Source organism: Natator depressus, chromosome 11 (assembly GCF_965152275.1).
Source record: "Natator depressus isolate rNatDep1 chromosome 11, rNatDep2.hap1, whole genome shotgun sequence".
Taxonomy (NCBI): Eukaryota; Metazoa; Chordata; order Testudines; family Cheloniidae; genus Natator; species Natator depressus.
In genome coordinates, this window is record NC_134244.1 from 55,300,176 (window position 1) to 55,315,876 (window position 15,701).

The following is a 15,701-nucleotide window of genomic DNA, read 5'->3' on the forward strand; positions in this document are numbered from 1 at the left end:
TCTTGTCTAATGGTACAGTCCCAGCAGGGCATGCCTCTGTGCAGCCTCTCCTTATTTCCTCTCCCACATAGGGGTAAACTAAGTGGACAACTACATGGGACTTCAGCCTACACCAGGAATCTGGTTTTTGGTGGGTTTCTCTTCCTGGCTAACGCTACATAAGATCACCTGGACAGCAATTTACAGAAACTAGTCTATAAGTATTTGTTGAAGTGGTGAGGTTTAGGGTTTCTAACCTTGTAATTCCCTGGACTAAATAAACATTGAACAGTAGTGATAAGTGTATTCTCATGCATGATTAGAATATGAAGTAATATAAATGTACATTGCTGAAGGGTACAATCCTGCTTCCATTGAAGACAAAAGTTTTTGACTTCAATGACAGCAATACTAGGCTCCAAGTGTGCAATTTTTTTTAATGCATACTCAAAATTAGCAGACAAAGGGAGTTGTTCATGCTTAAACAATTTGAACTTGCAGAGGAATTTGACAAACAACTGGCTGGCTTTCCACTTTCAAAATGGAAAGACTAATGGAATACTTCCAGTTACTTCCTTTCTTGATAAATGGAAACACCTACTTACAAAAATGCAGATTACATTCTGTCACAAACTACAACCATGATCTGTTTCTTTTAAGGTAATCAGTGAATGCTTGCATAGCTTTGAAATGCATAAGCATCTGACAATTCTTTGGTTTTTAAGCCCCACTTCCCTCAAATTACAGAAAAAGACAATTAGTGGAGAGCAACAGAGAAAGAAATTGTCTGGCTTTCCCCCATTTTACTCTAAGGGAGGGGCAGTATGTGAAACCTGTGATACTGTCCAACAGCAAGTCTTTGCACTTCCACACTTACTTTGTCAGGCCTCAGGCAGCGAATCATAAGCATCCTCTGGAATGGGCCCATTTTGTTTTGCCACTCTTCAGGGAAATCCTCATGGTGGGGTTCCTACGAGCATACATGCAGATTATAATTTGAGTGGTAATTAAATAAAGCTAGAGTGAGACTAATCTAACTGCTCTACTCTTAGGAATCCTTGATACAGGTGAGACTGCAAAAAATGGTGAATAACTGTTACAACATATGTACTAATCAGTGTTTCATGCAATGCAGCAACCGATACAGGTAGACTAAAATATTTAAAAAGAAATGGGACAACAAAAAATTCCTTCCATTCCTTGCTTTGGAGTAATTCTAAAAGTACTATAATTTCCTTTTATTTTCCCCCCACTACATAAATGTGTAACAATGCCTCACGCCGAGACTGGGGTGTAAGTATGGCCATGTTGCCAATTCATGATTTTATCATGTCTTATGATATTGGACATCTATCTTAAACCCACGGTGTTTGGAGTGATGTGAGCACACACAAATGCCAGCTTCTATATTTTAAAAAAGTTTTGCGCCCTCATGACCAAACAGAAAATACAAACTCTAAAAGCTCAAAGATCTAAAGGTGAACAAAAACAACCCGACATTTTTCAAAAGTCTTATGATATGATCTAATGACTACTTAAAGTGTCCGTACTGTTATTGCCAAAAGTACCAGCCTATTTCGGTGTGGGGATGGTTTGTCAAGGGATAATATGTGAGCTCCTAAAAGCACTACCAAATTAGTGCTGCAGCTGAAAGAAACAATCCTTATAAGGGTGGAGAGAGAGGTGGGCTTAATTATGACGACTTCCTGGTAGCCTCTTCACAGCTATTAGCCCCACCAACACAAAAAACCATCCTGCTTTCAGAATTGTCTCTTTGAGCTCCTGAGAAGATGTCTTTTGGTCCATGTTGAGAGCTCTTGATTTTATTACCTGTGTCTTTAGCATATTCCAAAGTCAATAGTAAGTGCTAGGCCCTCCTTAAATGTTGGTTTGGTTTTGTGAAGATTGTTTTAACTAACCAAGAGCTGGTTATCTACCTTCAGCTAATTTTCATAGCAGTGCTTAGGAACATAGCTGTGCAACTACAATGCATGTCAGAGGGAGTTGGGCAGTTAGTTTCTCCATACCCATTTGAAAATGTATCCTTTAGAATACTCTAAATATCCATGGCTCTTTCTTTTAGTTTTCACATCTGTCTTTTCTATCTGGCTGGACCAATGTATGCTGCATAGCATTCTACATTGCAATATTAGAAACAGTTTCAAATGGATACCAGCAATGAAGTTTCAAATAGTAATAGGAAATGCACCTTTTGAATCATTTAAGGTACATGCTGCTTTACCGCTAACCAAGATTTACAAAGCAAATTTACTTTTAAAATGTAGGGAAACAAAGGGCTAGATTCAGAAGGACTTAGGTGTTGCAATGCTAAGGGTCCAGTGCCTAACTTTAAGGACCCTGTTGATTAGTGGAATACACAACCCTAAGTTAGGTGCCTATGCTCCCTATATAGTAAAGGGTGAGAGGTAGGTGATTAAAAAAGGGATTCACAGAAGCCAGCACACTGAGTAGGGATTTGAGATGTTGAAGTGAGCCAGGAGGAAATGCTGAGGGTGCATAGCCTCATCCCTACCCCTTAAAGCAGAGGTGGGCAAACTACGGCCCACGGGACCGTCCTGCCGGCCCCTGAGCTCCTGGCCTGGGAGGCTAGCCCCCAGCCTCCCCCTGCAGTGACGCCGCCGCACGGGCAGCGCTCTGGGCGGTGGGGCTGCGCACTCATGCAGGGCAGTGCGGCAGCGTGTCTGGCTCCGGCCGGGTGGCACGGCTCCCAGACATGCTGCTCTAAGCAGCATGGCAAGGGGGCCAGGGCTGGGGGTTTGGATAAGGGGTAGGGGGTTCCAGGGGGCAGTCAGGGGACAGGGAGCAGTGGGCGGTTGGATAGGGTAGAGGTTCTGGGGGGGCAGTCAGGGGGCAGGAAGTGGGAGGGGGCAGATAGGGGGCGGGGACCAGGCTGTTTGGGGGGCAGAGCCTTCCCTACCAGGCCCTCCATACAGTTTCACATGCTGATGTGGCCCTCAGGCCAAAAAGCTTGCCCACCCCTGCCTTAAAGGGTGTTAGGAATCTATCTTAGCTTGGGATTCACAGACATGAAACCTCTCCTGGAGTCAGGGACTTAAGCCAGGTCAGCCCTTTCTCAAGAAAAATGGAAGAAATGGAGGTGGCGTCCTCCTTCTACCCTGTGGCCTAGGGGTTGGAGCACGCCCTGTGACACAAGAATCTCTTAATGCCAACTGGCAAAGGGATTACAGGAATGTCCTGAGTCTGGTATGTACATTCTTGTTCACCAAAGAGTGTCATGTGAGGATTTAAATGAAAGCTGAGGTCACACTGGTCATTACTATAATTGTGGAATGTATGTACAGATAGTACATAAGGAGTTATATACACATACTGAAAATACACGCTTAGAGTCTGTATCAAGGTATGAGTCACAAGCAGAGGTGACATAACAGCTTTTTTGTCAGACAATAGATGTTTATTCACCAATCTCTCTGTTGAGATGTAAATCAAGCATTATAAGCTAACACAATGGATGCCTATTTACATACAAAGTCAACAAAAAGATGTGAAGTCAACAGGGAAGCAGCACATAGAAAAAATAAGCCATGAGTGGTTATCCTGTCTCTGAATACAGACAACAAACTTTGGGAATATGAGAAGACGGCAAAGATCACCCCACATCACCCTACACCTAGGAAGTTAATGGGTAATGCCTTTACATCAGTGGTTCTCAAACTTTTGTACTGGTGACCCCTTTCACATAGCAAGCCTCTGACTGCAACCCCCCATTTAATTAAAAACACGTTTTTATATATTTAACACCATTATAAATGCTGGAGGCAAAGCAGGGTTTGGGGGTGGAGGCTGACAGCTCACAACCCCCACATGTAATAGCCTTGTGACCCCCAGAGGGGTCCCGACCCCCAGTTTGAGAACCCCTGCTTTACATTCATGAAAATGGCATCTTTGCCAACCTTGGTTGAAAAGCTGCAAAAGATGCTGGGTGAGAAAACTTCTTTAGACAAAAAGAAAAGGAGTACTTGTGGCACCTTAGAGACTAACCAATTTATTTGAGCATAAGCTTTCGTGAGCTACAGCTCACTTCATCGAATGCATACTGTGGAAAGTATAGAAGATCTTTTTATATACACAAAGCATGAAAAATGGGTGTTTACCACTACAAAAGGTTTTCTCTCCCCCCACCCCACTCTCCTGTTGGTAATAGCTTATCTAAAGTGATCACTCTCCTTACGATGTGTATGATAATCAAGGTGGGCCATTTCCAGCACAAATCCAGGGTTTAACAAGAACATCTGAGGGGGGGGGGGGAGGGTAGGAAAAAACAAGGGGAAATAGGTTACCTTGCATAATGACTTAGCCACTCCCAGTCTCTATTCAAGCCTAAGTTAATTGTATCCAATCTGCAAATGAATTCCAATTCAACAGTCTCTCGCTGGAGTCTGGTTTTGAAGTTTTTTTGTTGTAATATCACAACTTTCATGTCTGTAATCACATGACCAGAGAGACTGAAGTGTTCTCCGACTGGTTTATGAATGTTATAATTCTTGACATCTAATTTGTGTCCATTTATTCTTCTACATAGAGACTGTCCAGTTTGACCAATGTACATGGCAAAGGGGCATTGCTGGCACATGATGGCATATATCACATTGGTGGATGCGCAGGTGAACGAGCCTCTGATAGTGTGGCTGATGTTATTAGGCCCTGTGATAGTGTCCCCTGAATAGATATGTGGGCACAGTTGGCAACGGCTTTGTTGCAAGGATAGGTTCCTGGGTTAGTGGTGGTTCTGTTGTGTGGTATGTGGTTGCTGGTGAGTATTTGCTTCAGGTTGGGGGGCTGTCTATAGGCAAGGACTGGCCTGTCTCCCAAGATTTGTGAGAGTGTTGGGTCATCCTTCAGGATAGGTTGTAGATCCTTAATAATGCGTTGGAGGGGTTTTAGTTGGGGGCTGAAGGTGACGGCTAGTGGCGTTCTGTTATTTTCTTTGTTAGGCCTGTCCTGTAGTAGGTGACTTCTGGGAACTCTTCTGGCTCTATCAATCTGTTTCTTCACTTCCGCAGGTGGGTATTGTAGTTGTAAGAATGCTTGATAGAGATCTTGTAGGTGTTTGTCTCTGTCTGAGGGGTTGGAGCAAATGCGTTTGTATCGCAGAGCTTGGCTGTAGACAATGGATCGTGTGATGTGGTCAGGGTGAAAGCTGGAGGCATGTAGGTAGGAATAGCGGTCAGTAGGTTTCCGGTATAGGGTGGTGTTTATGTGACGATCGTTTATTAGCACTGTAGTGTCCAGGAAGTGGATCTCTTGTGTGGACTGGACCACGCTGAGGTTGATAGTGGGATGGAAATTGTTGAAATCATGGTGGAATTCCTCAAGGGCTTCTTTTCCATGGGTCCAGATGATGAAGATGTCATCAATATAGCGCGAGTAGGGGCGTTAGGGGACGAGAGCTGAGGAAGCGTTGTTCTAAGTCAGCCATACAAATGTTGGCATACTGTGGGGCCATGCGGGTACCCATAGCAGTGCCGCTGATTTGAAGGTATACATTGTCCCCAAATGTAAAATTTAAAAATGTAAAAATCTTTAGACAAGAGATTAACCTGTTAGTTAAGTGTAGTCTCTAGAAAGTGTGTTCTGATTTTGTTTTATATGTAACCTTTTGTTTCCAATATCCTTACCTCACTTTCACTTGAATCTTGAATATCTGATGGATATATTTATAGTGAAAAAAATAATAAATTTAAGTACCGTAATGTTAAACAAGGTGCAGAACCACAGTTGACTCTTACAAACTGGTGTTAAATTTGTTTGAGGCCAGCAGAGCTGATATTTCTGTGAGTAGCTAGTGACAGGGTATGATGGAGTGTTTTGGGCTCTTTAGGCCCCAGAAAAGAAGCAGTAAAGGTGGGTCCTCCAGGCCTGCCTTGAAAGGCTGCAGGGAAGCAGCAAATCAGAGCACAGTCAAAAGACGCTGCTGGACCTGAGTAGCTCAGTTCCTGGCTGGGACCATAAGCGATAAGACAGAGGAATACTTCAGACAAGGAAGCCTGGGAGAGACCCTACTCTAGCAGGGAACAGACAAAGAACCCAAGGACTGTAGCCCTAAGGTAATGGGACAGAGTGGAAAGCAGCCTAGGGAATGCAGCAAGAGCAGCTATTAAAGAAAGCAGCAATGTGGCTGCTATTAGTAGGATCCCTGGGTTGGGAGCCAGAGTAGTGGGCACGCCCAGGTTCCCCCACCAACTGCTGGGGAAGTGGCCTAAAGCCCCAAGAAGGGGACAAGTTTAATTTGGAAGCCCAAAAAAGGGGCTGGAAGTTTAAACAGGGACAGGGCTAAAGACCCTGAAGAGGGTCAACCATTTGTTGAACTTCATATTTTGTGGTTTCCCAGCTCTCTACCTAGATCACTTCTTAACTTCACTCCCCTTCTGGGTGGTAACAAATAGCTTCCAGGGAAAAAGCCCTGGAGGCACCATTTTATAACAGGGCAGGGAGACACTTAAAGCTAGCCCACAAGGGACTGAGAACCGAGCCCAGACGCAGGGCCATGGTTGGACCTTTGTTACCCTGCAAGGGTTTCGGCGGTTTGGACTACGTGTGACTTAGATGGAGGGCTGAGCAACTGAAGACCCCACCTGATGAGGGCAACAGCAATGGGGGGCACCGTGAGCGTAGAGAGAGTGTGCAGATTTGTACCCAACCAACAGGAGGCGCTCATGAGTGGCCCCCCCTCACATAGGGGCTGGATATCAGAGAGAAACACTTCAAAGGGATTTGGAGACGAGGGCATAACTATTGTTAATCTGCAAGACAAACTAAGGGCAAGCATAGCTCAGAGGAGGAGGGTGCTTGATTGGCTAGAAGGCTGCCAGTGTTAGGAAGATAACACCAGCTAAGCACAGCCAAGATTACCGCACATTGGTAGCAGAGGGTAACAAGGTGAATCTCAGTCTTCGGTACCCTGAGAACCATCACTCGCCCTCATGTTCAAATCCCCCCCTGGCCTGATGAGGAGCAGGGACTTGAATTCAGGTCTCCTACCTCCCAGGTGAATGCTCTAGCCAGGCAGCTATGGGGTATTACTGAACCTGGTTTACAGCAGATGTGAACCAACCTTGAACCTTATTTTGACTAGTTCTTTCTTGAGCTGACAAATGGATACAGTAGCTGGATTTTTTGACAAACCACCTTTGTTAGACACACATGTTTTTGATAACTTTGATACTTTCTGGGAATCAAAAAGTAGCAAGAGCTATGTATGGAAGCTAATGGTTAGTGGTTAGTCACCTGAGCAATCCAGGTTCCAGTCCCTGCTTTCATCAGTTCCATGCACACCTAATGGACAAGGTCTCACAGGTGAGACATACAGGGGAATGTCTAGTTTGTGCATCCTATTGGACTTTGGCAGAAGACAGGTGCTGAGCTGCTCGGTGATGCTGGGATGTAGGCAGCCGTGTCACACAACCGAAACATAGGCACCATGGAGACTTTATCAGTGGAAACTTAGGAGCCTGCAGTAATAGGTGGCAGCTGAGTAGTGGTTTTATGAATGCCTAAATGTTGGTCTTAGGCACCTAAAGTTGCAATTAAGTTCCTATGTCCCTCTTGTGAATCTAGCCTAAAGTGCCTATATAAAATAAGGGTGCTAAAACTTCCTTGATCCCCCTCACTACAGAGACTATAGGTCTGCCAAATGAAACACAGCTGCATTCATGTTGTTAAAGTACTAGGATCTGATTCACGAAAACCTTAAGCATGTGCTCAAATAATGGGATTTTCCTAAGTGAGTTAAGCTCACAGGTCCCAGTGGCTTTCCATGGGATTTGTGCTCCTGGGGCACCCAAGGTGGGATTTTCAAATCATTGTAACTATTTTGCTCAATTGGAGCCTTAATCTCTTCCTGATAAACCCAAAGGAAATGTTAAAACATCCCTTGACAGAAATACAATTCATTTTAAAATACACTTTGCAAATGTTTACTAGAACCAAAGTGACAAAGTGGATTTTATGGAGAAAACAGAAAATGATTTAATACACTGAATGGCCTAGCACCCTTATTGTGTACTAACGAATACTGAATATGTCAAACCTGGGTCCAAATTCTCTGCTGGTGTAAACTGGTACAGCTCCATTGAGCTCCATCTCAATGATGCTTCACCAATTTGCAACAGTAGAGAAATGGTCCCTGATTTATAATAAAATATTGCAACCTAAGGCTCACTGCTGCAAAAGATTACATACCATTATACATGTGACTTCAATGAGACTATTAACATATGTGCTTACGTCTGTGCTGGATTGGAGCTAAGACAGTCACTATCTCCTATGCCTGGTATCAGTTAGTTTTTGGTCTTGTTTTTTTTTTTTAAAAACCTCCATATTAACCTCCAGTGTTATTAGACTTATGGTTACTTGGGGTTCAATCATCTTTCCTCATCTCTCCCTCAACCTGGTTGCCACAGATTTTTGTAACTGTGTCCTAAAGTCCGATGACTTATTTTTCTTCTCCTGTATTTGGTTTGCTTACTTTCCAGTAGATGAGACTTTTCCAATATACAACTAAGGCAAAAACTCTGATTTTTAACTGTTACAGATTTTGCAATCGATTCTGATTCATTTTGCAAACATTTATTCTTCATTTTAAAATAAACAGATAGCGACACTATCAATGCCGTTAACAAGAAAACATGCAAATACAGTAGAAGAAAGACTGCAAATACAAGAGAACTTTGGAAGGAAAATTATTAAATATCAGTTTGAATAAACACTTTGAACTTCATTCAGCACAAATATACCCCTAACTTTAGTCACTACAAACAGTATGATTTTGCTGATAACTAGGATTGCCAGGTGTCCAGTTTTCGACCAGAATGCCCGGTTGAAAAGGGACCCTGGCAGCTCCGGTCAGCACTGCTGACGGGGCTGATAAAAGTTCGGTTGGTGGTGCAGGCAGGCTCCCTACGGGCTCTACGCGACTCCCTGCTCCTAGGCAGAGGGATGGCCATGGGGGTTCAGCGCGCTGTTCCTGCCCCCAGAGTCAGCTCTGCAGCCCTCATTGGCCAGGAACTGCAACCAATGGGAGCTGAGGGGACGGCACCTGCAGGTGTGGGCAATGCATAGAGCCACGTGGTCGCACCTCCACCTAGGAGCTGAAAGGAGATGTTGCTGCTTCCCAAGAGCCACCTGAGGTAAGTGTTGCTGGAGCCCTCACCCCCTTCCACACCCCAACTCCCTTCCCCAGTCCAGAACCCTCTCCTGAACCCCTCATTTCTGGCCCCACCCCAGAGCCTGTGCCCCACCCCCCACACACATCCCAACCCCCTGCCCCAGCCCAGATCCCCCTCCTGCACCTTGAATCTCTCATTTCTGGCCCCACCTCTGAGCCCGCCCCCAGCCCAGAGCCTGTACTCCCTCCCAACCTCCTCCCTCAGCCTGGAGCCCTTCCCACACCCCAACCCCCTGCCCCAGCCTGGAGCCCTCTCCTGTACCCCATTCCCCCTCAACTCCAGCCCCACTCCAGAGACCACACCCCATTCAGAACCCTCACCCCCTCTCACACCCTTGCCCCAGCCTTCTGCACCCCAAGCCCCACATCTCTGGCCCCACCTCAGAGCCCACAGCTGGAGCCCTCACGCCCTCTCGCACCGCAACCCCCTGCCCCAGCCTGGTGAAAATGAGTGTGTGAGGGTGGGCAATAGAGTGAATGGGGGTGTGGCCTCAGAGAAGGGGCGGGGCAGGGTAAGAGTGTTTGGTTTCCTGTGAATAGAAAGTTGGCAACCCTACTGAAAACACATGAATTACACATGAAACCTACTAACCATCATGCCGTAAATTGTCACACATTTAAAAAATAGGCTCTGAACTCAACCTTTTACCATTATTTTCATCAGCATTATCTTGTCGTCTCCCAAACTCCCTAACTTTGATATAGATAGACTCTCTCAGCTGGCAAGTATTATGCAAACTGAAACATGACAAATGTATGTCTAGCTTCATTAAGAATATTCTACCACATTAAATGGATTTCTTTGTGTGTTTGAATCTTGTATCAGCAGCTGTTACATTTATCATAGCAAAGGGAATACAGAAACAGTCCAATATATTCGAATATCTATGTAGAACATTTCCTTCAGTGATCAGGTGGTAGTTCTTTAACATGTATATTATATTGAGTAGTTTTTAATTATTTTGAAGGAATGGGATTTAAAAAACAATCTCACTCTAAACACAATGAATATTACAATGGAACATGAGGTTTCTTCTCCCACCGTCATGCTAGGGAACCTATTAAGAAAACAACCATTCACACCAATTAGTTTATATCTAGATCCCCAGGCATCAATGGGAGACTAAACAGAAGTTGCCCTCCCATTTCAGTACTGTAAAGAAAGTTATATTACCTTGTCTATCTTTTACTGGACTGACTTCTGTTGGTGAGAGAGACAAGCTTTCGAGCTTACACAGAGCTCTTGTTCAGGTCTGTGTAAGCTCAAAAGCTTATCTCTGTGACCAACAGAAGTTGGTCCAATAAAAGATTTTATCTCACCCACCTTGTCTCTGTAACATGCTGGGATCAACACGCCTATAACACTGCACATAGTTATAGCCAAATCAGTTAGAATTATATATCTAATCCTTAGTCACAATATATAGAGAATCAATTTAAGATACATTCTATAATTCTAGCACAGATGTCAATTAAATAGATAAATGTAGATGACTAGGTAGATTTTATAAATGTAGATGACTATGTAGCCAAATGATGGATATGTAGACTTTTACTGTGAAAAAATATATTCTTGCATCAAAGCATAAATAATTTGGGTAAACCCCATTTAAAAACAAATCACTATTATGTGAGCATAGCACTCAGATGTTGAGGGGAAAATAGACCCCAAATATGTGCCAAAATCATTACCCAAAAGTACTTTCACTTAATGGCTGCTCATGGCAGAGTAGCTCTCAGAATGCTTAATGACAATACAGCAACTGTTATGCTCTCAAACAAAACCACTTCCACTCAGATTAAAGTAATTTACATTATAATGTGACATTTTAACATAACAATTTTATTGTGGTATAAACTACTTAAGTAAGAAACAGGATACAGCAATCCTGATAAAAGAATCTTTTATTTCTCATGGGTACTCTTATCCCATTTCCCTAAGGTTCAATTACTAGAGTATCTAAAAATTCCGCTCTATGATGATAAATATAACATTACTAAAGGAAGATATGTGAAGGATAAACTTTTGTCATTACCTCACTGAATGGCAGAACAACTTTCCCATTTTAGTACAGTGAGACAAAATATTAACTATGTGCCCCATCTTGCCCTCACTGAAGTCAATAAAAGTTCTGCTATTGACTAAAATGCTAACATTTATCAGGCCCCGTATCAGCAAACTGATATCCTGATTCTGCAATCCTTAATAACTAGCATTTATTCACAGAAATCTTTATTTACTTCAGGTAGCCTGCGTTGAGTATATAAGTACCATTCGATAAACTAGATTTTGGCTTTTAAGCCACAGCCTTGCATAGGCGGAGGGGCAGAGACTCACACAATCTCATGCAGCGCTGCTGCTTGTTATTGGGGGTAGTCTCTTAATCACCCTCTTTTCTGACCCCCCCACCCGCTTTTCCAGGTGGCTTCTTCCCAGATAAGAAACAGGAACCAGCAATTCCTGTGCTTCGGGAGTGCCACTCTGAACTACCCTTTCAATGAAGGGTGAACTTTTTTGTCTACCTTCCATTGCTGTGTGCAGCACAAGAGCTGCTCAGAATTTGGGCCAATGAAAGGGGTGCAGAACTGGGCCATGGATTATTTTCCGTAATTTTTCTCATTGAGCATACCTGACCAGATTAATCCAAGGTTTACAAATTAAAAATCCATTCAGGTTTTTCCTAACTCTTTTCATAATTTCCTACCTATTGGTGAATCAGACAGTTAATCCATAATTTCCTAAATGATGGAAATTTCCAATGTCTAAAACACATATATAGTCAACCCTTTCTAGATGGGTTTCCTGAAGTTCCTGTGCCATCTTTTTGATGACTGAATGTTGGTGATATTTTCCACCATTATAGTGGTGGCATAAAATAAAAATGGGGACAATTTAGCCTAGTATAAACAGGTGCAACTTTTGTAAGTCTCTTAGCCAAATTCAGCACTGATGTCAGTGGTTGCATAAACTACAAGTTGGGTGTAACATGGTCAGAGTGGTGTAAGTGGTAAAGCAGTATATTTTTGCACCAGTAACTAAACATGGTGAACAATTCAATGTACATTTTGTTTTTTTTAAGATTAGCAGACTTTCCCCGCACCCGTAATCATTTAAATAATTTTTATTTGAATTTGTTTAAAACTTCAATCCAAACTGTGACTCACTACACAGAAGTTAGCTGACAAACTGGAAGTACTGTACTCCTTCATACCATTTGCCTTAATATTTACTACAAGAATGTAACAGTGCAAAATTATATAATTTTCTGTTTTTCTGAATTAATATTTTAATGTGATCAGTTAACCTAGAGAAACAGAAAATCAGTAATGAAACAGACTTCAGTTGTTTCTGTTAACATACCAAACTATCATACACTGATTTCCATCCATCCTTCAGTCGCATAAAATCCTTACGAATGTTTCTGAAGCCTGGCAAATCATCTAGTCGACAAATTTCATCCCACGCTTTCTGAGGAAGCCAGGTGCAGGGATTAGAGAAGGGATTGTCCAGGCCTATGCCACCAGTTAGTAAAAACTTCCACTCATTTTCATTAATCTGCAGTAAAAGAGAGCACTATGAGACAGCTCAACAATGAAACCTAATGAGCGGACAAATACCATGTCAGCACATGAAGTAGATAATTGATATACTTCTCTGAATTTCTGCACTAAAAGTGGGTAAAGCTTTCATAGCAGTACTTTTGGAGGTACACCTCCAAAAGATTAAGTATTTGACTTCAATTTAATTAAAAATCTCATAGTCTGGAGCTGAATTCTGTATAATTGAAATTTTAACTGAACTTGGTTTACAGCAGATGTGAACAAACCCTGAACCTTATTTTGACTAGTTCTTTCTTGAGCTGACAAATGGATACTGTAGCTGGATTTTTTGACAAACCACCTTTGTTAGACACACGTTTGTGATAACTTTGATACTTTCTGGGAATCAAAAAGTAGCAAGAGCTATGTATGGAAGCTAATGTGTTTCAGACTCTTTGGACCAAATTTCAGGTCTGAAAATGAAAACCAAATATTAGTCTCCAACAAGCCCCATCCCCTCACCAACATTTTACCCAGTTCCAAATTTGTTTGAGGGCTAGAACTTGTAAACCAAGGTCCCTGAAAGGAATTTTAAAAGACTGTTTGATTTAGTAGCTTTTCAGTATTCTGCTCAACAAAGACTGCCACCACTTCTCCTAGTTCTAAAATCAAGTACATTTCACTTCACTGTATTCATTATTTAAAACATAGATTCCAGTAGTACTCAAAATGTGCTAGGTGCTTTCTGAACGCACAAGGAGACACAGGCCCTGTCCCAAAGAATTTACATTCTAATATATTTTCTTAATGCTAAATTAATACTGTTCCCCAGGAGATATACATTAAAAGGGCTCCTTTTCCCTATCAGTTTAAAACATTATTCTGCAAAATGACCAGGTACAACTTATCAGCCTTAAAAGACACAATTGTGTCAAAAGGGTTTGATTCTGAGAAATATATGTGTAATCTGTATTAAAGTAAACATATTTGGCATCATAAATGAATAAAATAGGCACTTTTCCCTCCTCCATCGTAACAATTAATAAGAAGTGAAACTTCAGTTTTGAAATGCTCCTAAAATTCATATTCTAAACTAGTCAATTTCATCTATTCTAAATGGATAAAAGCTTTACCACTAATACAAGTATTGACAACTATCTGATAAAAAAGTCAATAGATAAATAACAATGTTGCAAAATATTTGCAATATGATAGGCTGGGTTTTATTTTAAATAAGATTTGAAAAATGGCTATCATATTTATGTTTGCTAGATCACTTTATAGTTTATTCTATTACTCTCTAATTGCTCACTAAAACATGTAAAAGCAAAACATACCCAATTATGGCTTTTTAAGTTACATGTTATATATTCCTTTTTTGGTATATTGGTATGTCATTTAATATATACCATACAAAATAGCAAATAACTTTAAAATACTGACCAATTTTTCATGCTGCAGGAGATTTACATTTAGACAAAAAGAGAAGAGCAGCTTGTCCTTTTCAAAGAGTGAGCGACAGATATTAACATAGAGTGAGTAAGTAAAATGATCCTTGAGAATCTTCAGCCTGCAAGTGTCAGAGAAAGAGAGAACTTAAATTCGTACCACTTTAAAGCCCATACACTTAAGCAACCATATTACAGCTCGTTTAGACCTCTGTTATTCTAATAAACTTTCTGGTCAATTACCCAAAAACAATCAAGGATCCTCATTAAACGTGTACACCAATTTGTGAGGAAAACAATGCAAAAACATTTCAACAGAATTACATTTTACTATTGACACAGGTTTTGTTTTGTTTTTTTGCAGGCTGCGGGGGGAGGGGCGAGCTGAACCTTCCTGTTGAAAAAAGCAGCAATAATCTTCTATTTATATTAATGAATTTTATAAAGCACAGACAAAATAGACTATCTTCAGTGGTTGCATGAAAGAATTTTTCAGTGTTACAGTGTATTCCTCCTAGTACAATGTCATAAGAAAACTGTGCTGTATTACCAATTACTTCCTTTAAAAAAATCAAAGCCATCTATTATCAAAACAATCATGAAGGGGCCAAGAAATGTAGTATTTGAGCTTCCAGAATTCCTTCACATTTTTCTGTCAGGGTAGAGGTTGGCCTCACTAGGTGGAACAAGCAGGATGTATGATCCTCCTACCCTCCAGATACCAGTGGAGGTCAGAGGTATTTGTAAAGAGGCCCAATTCCTTGCATTTCTCTCTAAGACCACTTTCCCTTGTCAGGAGAGCATCTTCTGGAGATGTGGCACCATGATCTCTGCCTGCTGACCAGGAAGAAATTTCAGACCCTATTTGTGTAGTGTAGACTGGGCAATGGAGAAACACTGGATCGAATCAGGATTAGAGGAGAAGCATGCTGGAGAGCTGCTGCTCTTCCTGCATCCTTGGTTTTCATCTGTTTTTGCTCCCCTCCACTCACATAGGAAAGAAATGTCCATATCAAATACTAAATGTACCTTTCAATCCTGACTTATTTAAATATCAGATATTAATTTCCTGGCAGTAAATAATACAGCAGCAGTTCAACTGAAATTGATTCTACACATGAAGCTTTGAAGTAAAGACAGTGCCAAAGGGCAAAATGTGAAATTTTAATAAAATGTTATCTTGTTTACATTAGAAAAGGATTATAACAATAATAATCTTATCACAGAACAGCAGCACAAGAGTCAGCGCAGGTCCAGAGCTGAAAACAGTGGAGTTTGAATGAAGATCTGTTAGAGGAGAAGGGAGACAAGCCCCTGTTTTTTAAGGATAGCGAGTGAGTTCTTGAGTGTGTTTGTTTGTTTGTTTGCTGGTTTGTTTTCAGTTTTCAAAATCTGGGACAGGTCAGTGTGTTGTGACAGAAGCAGACTGTCTGATTACAACTGAACCTTGATTAGAGGGCGGGTTTCCCTAATCAGTAGGCCTATAAGGCAGCGAAACAGCAGCCGGCGGCACAGGAGCAAGCAAA

General features: G+C 41.8%; 1 protein-coding gene across 1 annotated transcript in view; it reads right to left on the reverse strand.

Annotated features, from left to right (window-relative positions):
- DNAH7 (dynein axonemal heavy chain 7) overlaps positions 1 to 15,701 on the reverse strand; it is a 312,828-nt gene that overhangs the window by 29,418 nt on the left and 267,709 nt on the right. The window contains exons 51-53 of the mRNA XM_074967796.1: positions 14,171 to 14,297; positions 12,549 to 12,743; positions 857 to 949 (exon numbers count right to left, since the gene is read on the reverse strand). Of these exons, the coding sequence (XP_074823897.1) occupies positions 857 to 949; positions 12,549 to 12,743; positions 14,171 to 14,297 (415 nt within the window). The remainder of the gene's footprint in view (positions 1 to 856; positions 950 to 12,548; positions 12,744 to 14,170; positions 14,298 to 15,701) is intronic.